The following is a 19,669-nucleotide window of genomic DNA, read 5'->3' as shown; positions in this document are numbered from 1 at the left end:
AAAAAAAAAGATCTGTGATACCATGAACCACAGAGTCCCAAATCAGAGTGGCCAATCACTCATGGGGATATCAGCCTACTGGCCTCTTCATGATCTGTGCTAAATTAAGATCGGCCTTCTCCTTGAGATTTTGGCATTTAGTTGCTATTTACATTAGAAAGTAGTTACCTAATCTAGTAATTTGGTTCAACAAATATTGTATAAGCCATATGATATTTTAAACAATTTAAGCTCCAGGAGTAACAGCCCCATAAAGGGTGTGTGTTAGCAGTGCTCTATGGGACATAAATTAAGAAGAGCATTTTTCCAGCTGTAGTTGGATACTTGGGTTGGTGTTTCAGCAAACTGCATAATCAGCACAAAGCCCAGGTCATTAGAGTCTGCTGGCAGGAATCAGCAAACCTGCAAATCACCAGGAGAGCCCAAATACGCCGAGATGAAGTGGTCCTTTGAAATCTGACTGTCTGTTGAAAGCAACACGGGAGACCATGACCTCATATGTAAGAGTGAGCAATTGGTCTTACTTCCGCTAGAGAGCATGAGGCCCTCACCAACCTCACTGCTTTTCTATTTGCAACCACCCCAAAACCTCCCATTTCACTTAGAATAAACGGCAGACTGGCAGACTTGCTGCCATGACCAATGGTCTTCACAAATATGCTCCTGCCCAGCTCCCTTGAGCTAATTACTGTCACATGTGACTTTGCTCACTTGGCTGCAGTCTAGTTGCCTTTGTTGCTGATCTTCAGACACCCTGAGTTCCTTCCTGCCTCAGGACCCTTGCACTTACTTCTTCCACTCCCTGGAAGAATTTTTCTCCTCCAGATCCTCTCATTGCTTGCCTCTTCCCCTCACCTCCTGTGCTCTAGCTTTCCTTTCTCAGAATGGTCCTCCTGGACCATTGCAGATAACGCATCTTCCCAGTTACTCTCTTTTGTTTGGTCAGTTTGGGATTTTTGTTTTTTTATGGGAGTATAGCTGACACCCAATGTTAGTTTCAGGTGCACACATAGTGATTTGATGATTATATATGTTATGCTGTGTTCACCCCAGGGGGAGCTTCCATCTGCCTCCATATGTTGCTATTACAATAGCATGTCTATTCATGCTATGCTGTGCCTTTCGTTCCCAGACTCATTCAGCCCATAACTAGAAGCCCAGACCTCCCACTCCCCTTTACCCATTTTTCTTCTCCCCCCACCCCCTCCCCTCTGGCAACCATCAGTTTGTTTTCCCGTATTTATGGGCCTTCCCAGTTACTCTTTGTCCTCTTGCGTTGTTTTGTTTTCTGCATAGCACTTTTCCTCATCTGGAAATTTATTATTTATTCACTTGCATATTTGCTTATTATCTATCTGTCCCAGTACAAAATAGACCTCCCTGAGTTAAAGATGTATATCCTACCAGGTCCTAGCTGGGGACATGGGCTTTCTGAGCCTAGGTTCATCACCTTAGTAACATAGAGATATCAATAAAAGAATAACTGAGGCCATCTTTCTGTCTCAGAGACTTTGAGGGGATCAAATGAGAGCACCAGGAATGGCCCCGACTTGTGACCCAGTGCATCTTCCTCTTTATAGTGTTGCAGCTCAATAACCTACTCACTCCTCAACCTATCCATCAGCTAGTGTCTTAATATCCAAAAAGTCCTTAAAACATATGCTCATTATGGAAACTTGTAATATATAACCTATGTAATTCTTCTGTGTGTGTACTTTCATTTCTATGAGTATATAAATATATATTTTCACCCAAGTGTATCATGTTATTCACATGTTTGTATCTATATAACATTATTTGTTAATCTTATATCTTGAAATACTCCTCAGAGTCATGTTGAATGCTAAAACATATTGTACCATACTTTACTGAACCATTGCTTTATTATTGGACATTTGGGTTGCCATTTTTTTTTTTTTACTCTGTATAAAGTTCACTATCTTGAACATCTTTATGCATAAACGCCTTGTTGGACCTTTTATTCTTTTCTTAGAACACCAGTAAGTGGAAATCATGCAGTTACTGAATTTCTGTGTGCCAGTGGTTCCCTGTACAGCACTATGGGGAATTCCAAATAAGTCCCAAACTGTTAAAGAAGTCACGCTGGTTGAGGAGCTAAAGTTCAGACACAGAATGCAATAGAGAGCAACCACAGCCAGTATGCAGTTGATTAAAGACTGAAGGAGGCTGTTGCAGACAAGGTGCTGCAGGCAGGGGTTGGGAGTGGTGTTTTGGGAACAGAAAACCAGAGGGTGGCAGTGGAGGCAGAAAAGCTGCACAAAGGCTGGATTTGACGGGCACTTGGGAGGGAAGGTTGGGAAAAGAGAAGGCATTTGGGATAGGAATCACATCAGGGAAGGCACGGAGGCTGGAACAAGCCAGCCTCAGAGCAGCCTGGGCTGCAGGCGAGGGCACCGGGCAGATGAGGTGAGGCCGCCTGGATGGGGCCAGAAGTGATGGTGCCACAGTCATGTGCTGGGCAGTTACATGGAGGCTAAGGATTATTACCATCATTCTGAGCGCACAGGGGTCTGCTCAGAACAACAATATGAGCCATTTGTACAAAAGACCGAAATGGAATCCAAATAACAGGTCCAGCTGCTCCAAATACCTCCCTCCCCCTGCAGTTAACATTTTACTACCCGACCGAGTAACTAATGAATCTGGCCCAGCCTAAATCCCCAGGCACAAATCCCTGCTTGGGGTCTGTGTCTAGACATCCAGACCCGAGTGCAATTTGCACTTTGAACATTCAGTGCCTTATCGCTTACGAGAAATCAGGTTTAATGGGGAAGATGGGGAGGTGTCGCCCCTACCCCCTCCCTTCGGCCCAGCGACTGTGGGCTAAGGGTCCCTGGGATAATGAATGCATCGGGTGATAGAGAGGTCATAGTGGTGTTTGCTGTGTGGCTCCGGTCATCCACAAGCACTGACGGGGAGGTTTCTCCATCTCGTTGCAGGCTATGTTTCGTGAAGCTCAAGCTCCTAATGATAGCCATTGAGTACAAGTCCGCCAACCGAGAGAGCCGGTAAGCGTGCCACCACCCAGTGGCCTGCTGACACCTGCGAGGCAATGAGCGTGCTCTCAGGGAGCTCGGCCCACCTGCTTCTGTCCTCCACGTGATTAACATGCTCGGGCCCCTGGTAGATGCGCCTCTGAGCCTCGGCACATCTCAGGGCATGCCCAGCCAGATGCGGCCACCTCCGCTGCAGACCCCTGGCATCCCAAGCCCCATTGGACATTCAGAAAGTGTGTCTCCAAAGGAGGGCAATGAGGCATCCGGAGGTCTGATTGTGCCAATTTAGGCTTTTCACCCTCTCTGCACAAAATCAGGGACAGGCCCCGTCCTCAAAACCCTGTTTACTGCCGTGAGCTTGAAGCAGGTGGATTCTGGCCCCCTCCACAGCAAGGATAGGGCAGGGCCGTGACGGGACGCACCGGCCCTCTTGATGGCCAAATTACAAGCAGCCTATCGTGTACCATATGTGTTTTTCCCGGTGCAACTGAAATCCAGGTGGCACAATGTCAGCTTCATGTAAATTAGCCAGGAGAGCAGGGCTCAGAGGCAGGAGCCCTCTTTATTTATTTATTTTGCACTTAATTATGTGCACATCAGACTGAGGAGGGACGGGGTCTGGTTGAAATAGATAACAGCCCAGTCGATACATGAGTTCTCGCCGGACGAAGGAAGCATCCCATTAACCCAGGAGTTTGTTGATGAAGGACCATACGCATTACCGATAAAATAGAGATGATTTTTTTCGCCCCAATTTTTATCAATGGGTTTTGGAAGAAAGAGCTTATGGAGAAATGCGTGGGCTTTCGTCCTCTAGGATGACATCTGGGTGTATTCCTAGTGATAGGAAGTAAGTCTTCCCGTGACCGCCCAAGTGTAGAGGACAGATACCCTCCAACATGTGCCTTAATACATCAAGTGCAGGGCAGGACTAGAAGGTGCTCACTATCACCATCTAAGGAGTTTTCATTATCTAGATGAATAACTCAATAAAGCTGGGCTTCCAAATGGACGCTCTCTCTGGGTAATTAATGCCATAAAGCCAGACTTCCAAACATACAGTCAGCGTCTCTGACAAAAAGCAAAACAAAAAGCAAACAAAACAAACCAAAACCAAAAAACACTGGATTGTCAGCAAGTCAATCCAATGTTCCCTGTTACCTTAACCACCAGATCAGATTGCTTTCACCAAGTCAATCTGATCAAAGGCTAAGCTATTTGGAAAATCCAAATCAACCAAGAGGAACTAAAAATGGTAGATTTGGTAGCTACATGTAAAGCGTGGCCATAGCAGTTAGTAATTATGTATAGATACAGTTTTCCTTTTTGTGATGGCAAACTGAAGAATATCATGTGCAAAGGGGGAGCCAGAGCCCTGGCTATTTGCTGTTCCACAGACAGAGTCGGTGTTCCTGGGATTGCCGCTTTCCCACATGGTGGCTAGTAGTCACCTGTGCCTGTGGAGGGGGAAACATATGTCCTGGGTTTCTGCAAATGACATTCTTCATTTTGCCACGTCAGTAAATCTGTGTAATTCAGTCTTCTCTCTTTATCACTTCGGTGCATCTCTCAAAAAAGTGTGATGGTGTAGGCGGCGCTAACGCTGAATAGCGTCTCTTGACCATTCCTGTATAATTTCATGGCAGGAGTCTGCCCCCTGAACCTTGACCAGTCATCTCCCACCTGCCACCTTTGGTCACAAGGAGGGAGAGAAAAAGTCTGGTAATGGTTCAGTGTGAATCTGCTGTCACTATTCTAAGAAAAATAACTAAGAGCTTTCCCTGAAGACAAAGTCTTTTCTTTGATGGACCCTCCAATTAACTCACAAAGCTGAGATGTTTTCAACAAAGCCATATTTATAGATACAGATTTTTAGGTTTTTTTTTTTTCTTCTTTCAGAAAAGAGCGAAAAGAACTTGTTTGGCTTTGTTTTTGGCTTTCTGTGTGCCTTTGCCAACTTTAATCCTCTCATGTGGCTTGGTCTCAGTGTGGAACACATTGGTTCTTGTGGAAAAAGGTGTGTGGGAGGGAATGTGGATCGTGCCTCTGAGAAAACACTTAACTTCTCCAACACAATATCCATGTTAAAAAGAATCGAACTTTTGACCCTTCCTGAGCTAAGAATTTTGGTTTTTTTTTTCTTCATTGAAGAATTTCCCATTTCCTTTCCTCTCCCATTTTCTAAGTGGCTGGGTGTTAAAATTAGAAGAACCCAGCCTCTCCCCCCACCCCTTTGCCCCCCAGCCTGTGTTGAACTACCTCCTCTGTTGTTTGACCCCATGACGCTGTTTCCATGCTCTGCTGAAAAACCTTGTTTTCACATGCATCCTTCAAATAATTTGAAACAAAGGTTTTGTTCCTTCTTTCCCTCTGGTGTCAGTCAATTTATTATCAAATTGTTTGATTTTAAATTCTTTTCTTGTCGTTTTGCAGAAGCCGAAAGCGGTATGCGCTCTTCGTTAACCTTCCTCCCAACCCCCACCCGCTATCTTCACTGCTAACCACAGGACTAACCATTTGCCAAGAATTCAGGAAGATAGAGATTATATATATGTATACACATACATATAATCTCGTTCCCTTGTCTAGTATATATATATATATGTAAATATATATATATGTATATTTATAATTAAACCCCTCTCCAACTAGAACACATAAACATTGAAAAGTAGCAGATTGCTTTTCTTGTTCAGTTTGTTGATTCTTTTGGATGACGCACTAACTTCTTTGCAGGAGACCTAAAAAACCAACAGGTGCAAGTCCCTGTTTTCAGTTATGGCACCAATGATGGGAGCAAGTGCCAACAATGTTGAGAAGGAGGATGCTTCTCTCTAGCCCCTGGTGTCTGTTTCTGTCCTGTCCTGACGTGTCTTGGTGTCCACCGGACTCTGTGGTGCCATTTGTCTGCATACCACATCCACATTCCCAGTAACTTCCTCCTCCTTGTGTCTGCTTTCCAGTTTGTAGAGCAGGATTCGTGTCCTTTTATCCACAAAACAGAGACCAAGCTCAACTAACATTCAACTTTCTTTCCCTTACACTTATTTTGATGATAATATTTTGCTGATGATAATTTATTTCCTGGGCAATACTTGGTACAGACTTAGAACACTGCTACCTAATTGCCAGATTATCACATCTGATTTAGTGAATGAGTACCGTTTATTGAGATGAACTCATGGCTTTATTTTTTTCCCCAGTGTGTTTGGGCATATTTCTTAATGTGAAGTATCTCAGCTTTCACCATGTGACATCACCCTGTTATGCTGCTGTTCTCTGTTGCATGAAGCATGACCAAATCCTCATTGATAGCATTTTCTTTTAACTTTTTTGGTTAATATTTCCAGTGTAGTTTTTCAATAATGTGTTCTCTAAAACAGTATTGTTGAAAACATACTATTGAGATGCCTTTGTGTTCATCTTCTCAAGAGTTGTTTCTCTCCGTGGTTGGAATCACTGTCACTTGTTCATGTTTGTAATTGTGTGTCTGTGTATGTGTGTGTGTGGTGGGGGTATTTGTCTGGAATTCTTTCCAAAGTCAGATTCCTCTGTGATTTTTGGAGTAGATGTGTGACAATAGAGGTGGCTTCCTGTCAGTTTGGTATTATTGATATGATCCAACTGCAAGAAGTTACTGCAACACTTTGCATCTTCAAAGGTCCACAGTGGTTGCACCTCTGCTGTTGGCTTTTGGCCTTTGAGTCCTTTTATCTTGTGGTGGAGGCATGTTGTGACATAGCATGACTTGTCCTAAAGTGTACCACAAAGTAACATGGCTTGCTCCCAGAGCCAAATAGCCACTGTTTTCCTTTCCAAATGAACTATTTCTTCCCCATCCCTTATGGCTGCTGTTTTCCTTATGTGCAAAATATATTTTTAAATGCCATTTCTAAAATCATTGTGATGGGTTCAGGCCCAATAATTCCTTGCCCATATCATTGGCGTAACACAGTCGCAGGCATTTGAGTCTGACCAACTGGGAGCAATCTTTACTATGCTGTCTCTGTGTGAGTGAACTGGGCTCAAATATATTGAAGCATGGAATACACACTGTGTCTCCTACATAGATTCTATAAGCAAAAGTGTGTGTGTCTAGTTGTGTGGGACTCCAGCAGCATATAATTGAAAGCCCAGAAAAAATAAAAAGTTCCAGAAAGACAATAATATTTGAGATTTGGGGCTCCTGTAGGCTGTGCCCTAATCCAGCCCATCAACTGCAGGGCAGTTGTACTCCCGAAAGGGTAAACAATTGGCTGAAACCAAGTTCCACCTGATAGCAATCATATATGACCATGGGTGCTCAAAGAGGCCACTTCCCAGTGGTGTGATTCATCTGGGCAAGGCGTGAACTGAAGTTTTAGATGGTTCTAATTCCCTTGCTTTAGTTAATGAAGTCCCATTAGCTTGCTAGACACAGATATAATTATCATGTTCTCAAGTACAAATTATATTCTCATGTGACTGATAATTTTGTCATTGTTCGGGGAATGGTACATTACACCTACCAAAAACTGAGGGGGGTGGGAGGAGAAATACACACCTGTTAATTTACCCATAATAGATACAAGATTCCTTTAAAAAATATGGTTCAGCTGAACTATTCATCATTGGTTGTCTCCAAAACCAGCAAACAAATAAAGTTTATGATGATGGAAGAAGGAATAAGTAGATGTTTCCTAGTTGTTATGCATAAGTGGCGGAGAAAAAGAATAAATCATTTTGCCCCATCAAGCCCCAAATCTCCAACCTGACTCAAATTCAGCGTGACATACACAATGAAATGCATTGTACCTTGAGGCCTGGAGCTCCCCTTCCGGAGGAACCCGTCTGGGACGTTTCTCTGTTGAACTGAGCCCTGCTAGCCAGTTCTAGGTTCTTGTGTTTCAACTCTGAGTGGTACTTTCAATATTGAAATCAATTGCTGCTACTCCCCAAGTGGCTAGCTGTTTATATATTTGTGTATTTACATTTTTGTACTTAGTGCATCCAGGAGATGGTTAACTCATGTGCCAACCCCCTAGAAAAGGTGAGGTCCCTCCTTTGGTAGGCCTGATTGTTAAGAACTTGGCTCAATCTTTGAAATAACAGCTGTGTCTACCTTTCTCCTCACTGGAGAGGGAGAGGAACACTTTTGGAACTGAGACCATTGATTTATATTTTTCGTTCCTTCCACCAATAGTTGAAAAGTGCCTATTGCATACAGGGCCCTAAGCGGGCTACCATGGGAAACTTATTTACAAAAACAAATAAAATATGAGCATGCTTTTCACTCCCTTTTTTCAAATAGGGGTTCCCCATGGAAAATATATATTTGTTTCCTGAGAGTGGGCGAGGAGCCAGAGAATCAGCCAAATGCAAAAGTAGTCTGAGAGCCAAAGAAAAAGAGAGAGTAAGAAGCCTTAGAGAAGGAGCTACATAAGCCCTTGGCCTCCAGCTGCCACTGAATGTTTTCTGTTGAAATTAGCAAGGTCATAGAGGAAAGAGGATAATTTATATGTTCTTTGAAATGAGGGAAAGTACATCCCTTGCCAAGAAGATGTCCCTATTGGAATTCTACTAATTGATATATGGACTTTTTCTTAGAGATTTTCTTGATTCTTCACATGACACATCTTGAAGTTTATCTCTGATAAGCAAGTGAATTAGACACAATTGGAGCCAGGGACTGATTTAACGTGATGCATAGGGAGGGAGATGTCTGGCAGTCATAAGAACAAAACAAACTTAACATTGGATATTCTTTTAAGAGATCAAACAAAGACTTTTGGAAAGATTTACATATTCCCAGTAGGAGGTCAATCACATATTCTGAGGGTAGTAGGAATTTTGCTGGGGAAAAAAAAATTACTGCTGTGTAGGATCCTTTTTATATATATATATATATATATATTTTTTTTTTTTTTAAAAAAGGAGGATTAACATTTTATTTAAATTTTCTAGATATGGAATGTGGATAGAAGACTTAATGTCTACAGTATTAAAAAGAGTAATGCATTTCCTCAAAGAGACTTTGAAGCCTGTACCTTTACATAGGGAGTATTATATGCAGTGGGCCCATGGAATCAGGACCACATGCTTCTCTAACCAAACTGCTAAATATATGAATGGAATACAGCACAGTGAACATTCTTATGTATCTAGACTTCTTTCCTTCATTATTCTCAAGATCTGGGCTTGTTCTTTCAATTCCCACCCAGAAAGCTGCCTTGGCTTGATAGCTGCTAATGTGAGCATAAAGCCTCACACATGCTTTAAAGAGATGACTCAAAGCCTCTTACTCCTTGTTAAGCCCTCTCTAAAAGAGAACAAGAAGGCACCCTGGAATCACATAGTCAGTGATGTCCTTGGAGGTGCATAAGGTTTGAGGAACACAGAGACACTCCACTCTGCAGCCAGAAGGCAGTCCAAATTAGCCTGTCTCCAGATGTTGTAGAGGGATATAATATATTGGATACTATAGTCAGTAAAAAGGTCTTTCAAATGCCAATAGGGGGCCTTCTGGTGAGTTATTAGCACCAAGAACAAAATGGAGAACTAGCCCCTGTGACAGATTATTTGCTTCTTATTTAGTTGTTTTAATAACCATGCTTACTATTAATAGTGACCATGCATTAAGGATCTACTATATGGCAGTCACTCAGCACCTAGTATATACTTTAGCTCTCTTAGTGACACTATAAGCTGGAGATTATTCACTCCATTTCATAGATGAGGAGAGTGAGGCTTAGTGGCCCCCACATGCTCCAGGCCAGAGTCTGAACTCCTAGGCCTGACACATGCACCTGCTAGTTTAACTAGCATTGGCAGTGAAACAGATTTGAACACAAATCTGCCTTCTATCAGTGCCCCAGATCTTTCGTCTCCACCACGCTAACTCGACTAAAGTAGGCTTGAAGGCTGTAATAAATGATCTCAACCTGCAGTCTCTGGAATGATAATCCCAAATTCTCATTGTAAGCCAATTCTTGTTCACTGCTGATAAAGAACAGAGTAAATGAAAAGAAACTTTTCATTGATAGGAACCTTGCTATCACTGTCTTCCTACTATGACACAGTGGGCTTGATCACTGGAGTGCAATTAGAGAAGCACATAATGTAAAAAAGAGTTCTGTGCAAAGCTTGTTTTGCACATATATGTCACCAAGACATTGATGAGTGTCAAATTTCCCCTTTTGAATTGCATTGTTGAAATCATGATTGGATTTTTTTTTCACTCAGAAGCTTTTTTTACACTCTTATATAAATACATATCAAAATGTAGATTTTTCCAACTTTAAGGAATTAGCTTCGTCAGATGCCATAAGTACCCAGAATTTTTCATGTATGTCCTTGTACATTATTGTGGACTGTACAGTTCTTCACCCTATAACTTCATCTCATTATGAACAGGATATTTTGATAAGGAGCCCTGTGTTCCACTCCTTGGGGCCAGCTAAAGAAAATATGATAATTCCATTGAAAATGAAATACACTTTTGGCTTTTTTTTTTGCACTAATAAATAAGAAGAGTAACCATAACCAATATGCAGTGAGCCTTCTGTACATTATCTTGCATTATCTCTGAAGAAAGACTATGATTATCATCATGATTGTAGGTGAGGATATTGAGTTGGAGGGAGATTTAGTAATTTGCCCAAAGCCAGACAGCTACTAAATGGTGATGCTGCATTTTCTGATTGCAGAGCTAGGGCAGACAAGTACTGCCTGACAGCAAAGGGGTAAGAAAATGTGCAAAATCCAGAATTCTCCCCTTCTAGACCATCACATTTAATTGGCTTTGAAAAAGGAGTCCATCTAAACTGTATGAGCTCTGACCCTTTTTCCCCTCGTGATCATGAGAAGTCAGAGGGCAGTTAAGCCAATGTAAAGAATTGGCAGAGGGGTAATTAGAAGGTGCTTGTCCAGTGCTGCTGTCGGTTGCAAGCTGTTGCTCTTAGTGTGGCCTGCTTCTTCCGATTTCTGAAGAATCTCATTGTTGCCTGTGGTTCTAGGGGAGAACAGACCAATCATCATGGTCTGTGGCTATTATTTAAGTGTTAATAACAGTGATGACACAGGATTGGTTTCCTTCTGTCAGGTCCCGTTATGGCTAATAGTGGATGTTCTTGCAACCACAGACAATTATTTTGCCTAACAATCCACTCTGAGGCTTCCCGATAGAACCAAAGTTTACCTGAGTCCTTCCTGTATTGCTACAGACATGTCACTCTGTTGGCCACAGCCCTTCCCTGAAATGGTTTTGCCGGCAGTAAAAAACAAAACAAAACAAAACACAACTTGTTAATTAGCATCCTGGATTTTGATTGCCTTAGACACTTGAGGACTTCCTTTAGCCTAATTCCAAACATCTATTACTTTAAAGCCAGATTTTCAGATCAGAGAACACCTTTGTTATATCTATTGCTGCATTCAGGGTACCTAAATACCCTGTTCATTAAGCCCAAAACCTGTCAGTCTCTTTATAATACATGCCTGCATTCTGTTCTTGATCTGCAGATATTAAACTTATTTATTTCACCCATTTATTAGATTAAGATACATGTGTCTCTTTTGTCAGTCCAAACACAACTTGGTCAGCTAATCCATTTTTAACACTTTGAAACAGGACAGTGTATATTTAGGTCCATACTTCCCTACAAGGGGAAGGTTTTTCTAGGGATAATTTACATTTGTTTTATGATTACAGTTTGCCCTGATCAGGATGTACCAGATACACACATTATTCAAACAGTCCCATGCATTTTGGGAAAGGTGGACTGGAATCATTTCTAACTGCTGGCATTTTTCTTTTTCACTGTTTGGGTAGATCCAATTCCTTCTACATAGGCTGCACGTGGAGTCCACTTACATGTATTTACCAATGTCATGCAGATGTTATGTTTGCTTCTGCATTGGTTACAGGTGTCGTGTACCATTCCCTGCAGTAATATATGTATATGTGTATCTTTCTGGATGTATATAGGGGTCCCATTAATGCTCTGTCATCTAGTGGAAAATTGTTATAGCAATAGCTTTATTAGATGAGTAACATTCAATGTTGACCATCAACAGAAGTTTCCAAAGGGCTACATATCAGATCAGAAGCCCATGATGGCAACCCCATTATATACCCTCAGCCCTGAAACCTAGATGTGCTTTGATTTCTGCAACTGGGAGTATGCCAACCTGGGAACTGAGCAGTAGAGCTTTATGTTGGCATTATCCACTTAAATGTCTGTGGACATCAAGCTCTAGACAACATCTTTGGGAAAAGCATTAGACTAGTGGGCCCCCTATAAAATTAACATTACAGTGTAGCCTTCAAGGTTTTATTCAGAACATGACCTCACAAATGTGCCTTCTTTGTTTGTTTTTGTTCACTGAGCAGTATATTAATTAATCCTGGAAACCATCTTAAGATCCAAGAAGGTACTTTAGGATTTTTCATCGCAAGTGATGCCAAAGAAGTTAAAAGGTAAGTGTTTATATATATCTGCCTTCCTTTCTGGCCCAGCCATAGACATCTTGATCCACCATGATGGGCCTGCTTTCAATATGTATAGGGCCCTAACCCCAAAACTTCTTAACCATGTGTCCATAGATATCAATGATACTGAGTCTTAGGAAAAAGAGAGCATGCTTTCAAATGCTTCCATGAACTCCTCTTCACATAATTGATTCCACATCTTTGAACTAGAGTAATAACATTTTAGAACTAGGAGGGCCTAGCTAACTGCTCCTTCATTTTCCAAGGGAGGAAATTGAGTCCCAGAGAGCTGAAGTGATTGTTCAGGGTCATCCTGATTCAGAACAGCATAACACAAGACAACTGGTTCCTTGTCTAGTACTCTTGACCTAATATCCAGGCAAATTTACTCTAGTATTATCCGCTTTCTAATCTAAATGCCAAGTGGAATCTCAAAAGGTTTGGATTAATTTCAGATGAAATACTAAATTGGCTATATTTCTCTTTGTGGCCTTCTAGGTAAGTAGTTGAAATTGTCAGTTTCAATTCTTAAGCCTGTGTAGGTACAGCCCTGGATTTCATTGACCTCAATGTTTTATGACACTTTTATTAGTATCCTTAAACCTGTTTAAGCAGCCTAGGCATCATAGGGCTCTTTGGAGAACACCATGGAATATTGTTATATTTGATTCTGTCCTAGGAACTATGAAAAATTTATTAGCAGAAAATGTGGCTCAAACAGTCAGGTCACTCACTTTAACAATAATGTTACTTAAAATATTTCAAATAAATTATTAATTGTGAAAGATCTCCAATTATTTATGTAAGCCTATTGCTTTCATTTAATGAGTTCTTATTCAAACCAGGTCTTTGCTAGGTGTTCTACATTCTTTCTTGCTAGTCCTCAAAATAGCCTCATAAGGTAAGTCTTCTAAAACCCTTAAGGGCTTTAGTTTCCTCATCTGTAAAGTTGAGATAAATAATTTGTTCAAGGATATACAGCACATAAGCGAGTGGCAGAGCCCAGATTGGAAATGGTCTTTCCTTTTCCCAAACCCACACTTTCTACCAAATTTAATAACCCTAGAAAATTCTTATGTAGAGTTTAATATGTGCCCACACTGCTCTAAGTATCAGGTACCATGAACTCACGTCATCCTCTCAACAACCTTATGAGATAGGTAGCATTACTATTTTCGTTTTACACACGAGGAGACTGGGTGCAGACTGGTTAACTAACTTGCCCAAAGCCCCACTGCTAAATGAGTAGTAAAGCCAGGATTTAAGATCAGGAAGTCCAGTTCCAGGGCTTACGTTCTTAATTATTTGCCAAGAGGTAGCCTGATGTGCTGAGCACAGAACAATGATATTTGACAACTGATACCTATTACATTTTTCCTCTTCACCCACTCCTGCAAACTAACCATACTAGTTATAAAATCTTTTAGGGGAAAAACATGGAAACAAACAAAGAATAAACCCCAAAAAGCAAAACAACAACAAAAAAGAAAAATTCTTTAAACTGAGCTATCTAATGGCTTAAATTTACTTCTACAAATTGGGAAAGAATTGCCATTATTCAGATGGGGACAAGAAAACCTCCTTATCCAGATCATGGATCCTGGCTGTTCTTCGGGAATACCTCAAGAACTGGGTTCACCTGAGCGGAAAGTGGGCATGAATGGGACTGAAGCCTCCTCCAGGTCCCCTGGAATAAAAGGTTGTGCTCATATCCAGACTGTAAGACACACAAGCAGCATCTCAGCACCACATACGGGGGGGCTGGGGAGCACAGCGGCACCGTAGATCACGTGTACCTCCCAGATAGCAAATATAACATGAAGCTCCCATTTGTGTAATTCTATTTCCTATTACATCTCTCGCTAATGAATGTCACAAATACCAGGCAGTCCAAAAAACAAATTACCTCCTGTATTAGGGAGTGCAATATGTCTCATTTCAGTGCTTTATGGTATTCACAAATACATGCTGACACAATCAGCTACAACACCAGCCTGTAATTTTCCGTAGTGTGTGATGTGTTGGAGCAAATGCTGTCAGTTACAGGATTTCAAATAGATGAAGACTGCAGAAAACCACAGACAGGGCCTTGGGGACTTGAATGAAACTAAACAAGTTTTGTAAAAATGGAAAAGTTGATTATGATGATCCAGGATTGAGGTTGTACCTCTCCTACAAAAAAAGCAACCAAAGAAATGAATGGATTTTAGCTCACAGAAACTCAGATGCGGCATTTTAGGAAAAGAGGAGTGAAACCATCCATTCCAGTCTTTGAAAGGTCAATTTTTTAGATGAACATTTGGTCACTTGTCCACTATTCCTTGCCACTAAATATTTTCCTTCTTAAATGACCTTGGCCCATATAGTCTTTGATGTAGGAGCCACAAAATGGTGCCCCATTGGCTCAGTTTGGCTTGCAGACAGGATTCATTTGATTCACAATTGTAACAAATAGATGAGTCGCCAAGAGGAAGACATCATCATGTTTTATTTAAAAATCTTTATTTCTGGTTTCTCCTGAAAAACTTGCAGATCTAGCATTACTGGGTAGCATTCTCACACTCATTCATCCATCAGATGTCTGTAGGTCACTCACTTTCTAGAACGCTCTGTACCAGGTGCCAGGGAAGCAGTGGTGAACAACAAAGTCCTTGCTCTCAGGGGCTCAAGTTCTGGGGAGGAGAGAATAGCAGTTTTGTTTATTTACAATACATTCATCAAAGTCTTAATGCAACTGGGTCACTGATTTAGATTGTGTGTAAGTGAAGGCTGTTCTGAAGGAGCCACATTTGAACAGAGATGGAGGTGATGGGAAAGAGTCCATCATACAAAGATTGGAAGGGAAGAGGAGACAAGGTGAGGGCAGTGTTGTTGTGTGCAGGGAGCCAAGGAAAGGAAAGTATGTCTGCGGGAGTAGTGTGGGGAGACAAGGTAAGAGAGAAAGGCAGGGCTGGCTCCCAGAGGTTTTGATACAGGGGTTGGATTGTCAGAAGATGGAGTCATTGATGGTTTTAAGCTGGGGGTGATGTAGTCTGATTTATATTATTGAAAGGTCTTTCCTCTCCATTATAAAGAATGGGATATAGTGCAACAGGAGAGGGTGCTCAGAGATGGAGAGACTGCATAGTGTAGGTGACAGAGAATAATATGGGCTAGGCTGGTGAGTGGAGGTGCAGAGAAAGGAGACTGATTCAGAATATATTTTACTAGAGAGTCTATAGAGCACACTGGTGGACTGCATATAGGAAGTGAGGGTAAAAAAGAGGAATCAAGAATAGAGCCTAGATATGGAGCTTGTGCAGTTGAGTGGATGTTGGTTCTCCATCTTACTGAGATGGAGAGGGAAAGCTGGAAGAGAAGCAAGTTTGAGGTGTAGGAAATTAAGAATTCAATTTTGCCATGTTAAAATAGGAGATTTGCACTAAACATACACATAGAGATATCATAAAGGCAGTTAGATATAAGATTCGGGAGTCTGGGGGAAAGATGACAGCTGGAGGTGTCATTTATGGGAGGGCCCTGGCCAGAAACAGATGACACACCTAAATGAGAAAAGAGAGAAGAGTTTTATGAAGAGACCATATAAAGTTGTGGGCAGAGAGTTAAAGAGAGCCAATAAGGGATGGTGAAGCATCCCAGAGCTAGCAACAGAGGGAAGCCATTCTCAGCCCTGAATCTATAGTCAAAGGGAAGGAGAGCTATCGGAACCTGTAGAGAGAGTTTGTATCATAGGAAAGGCTGCCTGGCAGGAGCTGAGCCCTCTTAGGCTAGAGATGTGGCCACCACCTTTTCATGACCCAGCAGGAAGAACCCTCTCTTCCCATCCTCCAGTCTCCTGCTGGCTCCTCCCATTGGCTGAACACAACAGGAAACCAGAGGATAAGGAGACCCTAAAGACCAGCCTTCTGGGGTATGGATCTGGTCTTCTTGATGATGTGTGTGTCAAGGTCACCAGCTGAGGGCCACTTAGGGAAGGGCTGCGGTGGGCGGGACAGGAAGAGGTCGAGGAGAGCAGAAGGAAGGATATGGAGTAGGCCTGAGGGGTGTGAAAAGTCCTCTGGAATCCATGGCCCTGGATTTGAAGTGAGATCAGTGTTTCCTTTCCTGGGCTCAGCTGCTCAGGTGCAAGTGTGCAGTAAGGTCAGGCTTTGCCAGGTGAGCATGAGAAAGGCAGAGATGGGTGGGTAAGAGCATGGTGCTTGCAAAAAAAGTGACACTTGGCAAAACTCAGCTGGAGCTTAGCTACTGAGCTCCCTCTGGTTGGGGATGTGTCTCCAGGACTGCAGACCAGAGACACCCTCTCCCCAGCCGCATCTCACTCATTAACTTTACCCTTATCTTCAGAATCAGTTTTAATTCATGAAGTAATCCACTTGATCTTCCCAATAGTCTACTCAGACTCATTACCGTTCCATCATCTCTTCATTAGAGATGTGTTTAAGACCTTGAGCTCTTAGACTGTGTGCAGTTGAATCCTGGCTCTGTGTGACCTTGGGCAGGTCATGTAACCTCCCTGTGCTTCAGTTTCCTTATCTGTAAAACAGAGATAATAATCACTACTCCTTCAAAGGATTGTTTGAGGATCAAATACATTAATACTAATAAAATGGTTAGAATAGCGCCTGGCCTATACTCTATGCTCTATAAGTGTTCCCTGCAGTTGTTGTCATTATTATCATGTATAACAGCATCAGGTGGGAGAGAAGATGGCCAAGGGAAGTGGAAACAAGATGACTTCCTCCATTCCTGTCCTCCTTTCATAGCCTTTCATAGACACATTGCCAGGCAAGGCAAATAATCAGCTACCTTTTTTCTTTTGTTTTTTTTTTTTTTCTTTTTCTTTCTTTCTTAGCCTTTCATAGCCACATTGCCAGGCAAGGCAAATAATCAGCTACCTTTTTTCTTTTGTTTTTTTTTTCTTTTTCTTTCTTTCTTTCTTTCTTTCTTTCTTTCTTTCTTTCTAACATGGATAAACACTGGCATTTAAAGAAATTTATTATTTGAAGAAATAGTGACTAGAGCAGAGAGAGCTTGGATTTTAGAAGTCCTGGGGCCGGCCAAGCCCAGCACAGGATGACTTTGGGCAGGTTGTGACAACCCCCTCAATTTACAGATGGGAACAGAGTCCTGGGGACCTCTAAGATGTCTTCCGGATCCCAAAGTCTTAACATTGGTTCTAATCGGTGCCAATCACATGTGTAAGTCCTGTGAAAATATAAAAAGGAGCCTAGGAATACAGTAGTCAGGAATTGTGTTTTTTTCTTTATAGTCTTGGTGAAGGGAAGACCATGTTTATCCCTGGCATTCAATTATGTTGGGAGTGGTAAAGCCAAGGATTTTGTTAGTCCCTATTTCCAGAGCTTGTAAGGTTGTTCCAGGGAATTTTATCCCAGTAATCCCCTGTCCTAAAAGAATATAGGCCTCCAGTGCTGTTCTTCTAGGTCTTATGCATTCTTTGCTTGAATGATCTTGTTTTGTCTCATCCAGAATATCTTTGACACAGCCAATGTGCTTTGTAACCACAGCTTGACACTTTTGTCAGTTGAGGGGATCTTTTTGTTGACTTCTTCCACTGGGTACCCAACCCAAGAGTGCCCTCTGCCCACCTCATTGCAATGCTCAGCTGAGCTGTGCTTCACCATGAGAAGAAAACATCCATTAATTATGTGTTCTTGGGGCTGGAGAGTACGGGAGTTGATCCTTCCAGTTTGGAAACAAATATGGGCTATGAAATGCCAGAAGAAATTTGACAGAGGACCCCTTTGACTCACCACTTTTGTCTTTCCCTGTCACCTTCCTCCTTAATCTCCCTCACTTTGGAAAGAAATGTGCTTTCAGACTGACAAGGCTAATGTTTTTATTTGACTGTGGAACCCTATCCTTGCAGCCCCTTTGATAGCTATCTGACCAGACAGCAAGGGTCTTGGAGATGTATTCAACTTCCCCACCAGGGGCCTGGGGCTGGTTGCCTACGTGTTCCGATGGGCGGCACTGAATACTGTGACCAAAAACGAAAGACGAGCAAGCAGACCCAGGGTGTCACATCGGCAGCCATTCCCCCAGTTCCTTTTCAAAGGAAAGTTTATTAAAAGAAGCACTAACTCAAAATGCAGAATCTTGTGTTTGAAATAAAAGGTCTTGCAACAAACATTTCCGTCTGTAAACGTCTAAACCTTTCAAAAGATTAAAGGAAATTAGTGCTGGCATGTTTCATTAATTTGGCACCACGGTGGAGGAAATGTGGTACTCATTTCATTCGGGTGGATTATGAAACGTGTCAGTTTTTCCATTCTCTTTCTCCAGGGCATTTTTTTACTGCAAGGCCTGTCATGATGACATCACAGACCCCAAAAGAATAAAAAAATGCGGCTGCAAACGGCGTAAGTAGTGTTTCTTTCCCCCTTCCCCCGCCCCCAACCCTTTCCCCCAAATTTGTTTCCCTTCTCCTTTTCCTATTAAAGAAACACTAAACATCAAGAGGTTTCTTGAATATGTTTATGTTTCACCCAGCAGTTTAAAGAGACATGAAAAAATGCTCTGTCCTCGCTTTCTAGAGCAGGGGAGGAAAAATCACCACCATCAACACCTTTGAAAGAACCTAGTGCCTAATCCCTATCTCTGGACCCTGCAGGGATGCTGAGGTGGTGTGTCCACTTGAACATAGTCAGTATGGTGTCCAAAAAGGAGGACACCTAAGACCATGGAGGAGGGAGAATTTTTGCATAGTCATTTCCAGTGGAGGCGGGACCGCCATATGTGAAGATGGCTGTACTAGGGCTGAAAGGGAAACTGAGTCTGAGGATGCTGTAACCCAAAAGGGAGCTGACTCTCTTTCTATTTGGGACTGCTGCCTTGATACCAAGGTCCAGAGTTTTCCCTTGTGGTACCCTCTGACTGGTCCAGGAAGAGGACTTGGCCACCACCAATCACCTTTATTTGCCGTTGCTCCAATAACCAACCTAAAACACCATTGCTCCTTGGGGTAGACTAGATCGGGCTCAGTAGCTTCTGGCATATGCCGTCTCAAATCTCTTCCAAAGCAGCTTGCCAACGGGACCTCTGGAGAAAGATATGGTAAGTCAGGGACTTTGGATCATGGGCTCCTGAGAAACCAGGACTTAAAGTGGGCTTGCCTTGAGAAGGCCACGCCTCTTGCAGTAATTATATTGCATTGCCTAATAGA

The 19,669-nt window shown here is 42.2% G+C and overlaps 1 protein-coding gene across 32 annotated transcripts in view; it reads left to right on the top strand.

The window, feature by feature from the left end:
• KCNMA1 (potassium calcium-activated channel subfamily M alpha 1) overlaps window positions 1-19,669 on the top strand; it is a 717,848-nt gene that overhangs the window by 564,715 nt on the left and 133,464 nt on the right. For 19 of the 32 annotated variants that reach the window (XM_026005314.2, XM_026005306.2, XM_072756324.1 and 16 more), the window contains exons 16-18: window positions 2,961-3,029; window positions 12,388-12,474; window positions 18,790-18,866. In XM_026005314.2, the coding sequence (XP_025861099.1) occupies window positions 2,961-3,029; window positions 12,388-12,474; window positions 18,790-18,866 (233 nt within the window). Of the gene's footprint in view, window positions 1-2,960; window positions 3,030-5,450; window positions 5,463-12,387; window positions 12,475-18,789; window positions 18,874-19,669 lie in introns of all 32 variants that reach the window. The other 13 variants (XM_072756332.1, XM_072756329.1, XM_026005267.2 and 10 more) reach the window with 2 other exon arrangements.

Source organism: Vulpes vulpes, chromosome 4, assembly GCF_048418805.1.
Source record: "Vulpes vulpes isolate BD-2025 chromosome 4, VulVul3, whole genome shotgun sequence".
In the NCBI taxonomy this organism is placed as follows: Eukaryota; Metazoa; Chordata; class Mammalia; order Carnivora; family Canidae; genus Vulpes; species Vulpes vulpes.
Note: the sequence above shows the minus strand (reverse complement) of the source record. Positions and strands in the feature narration are given on the sequence as shown.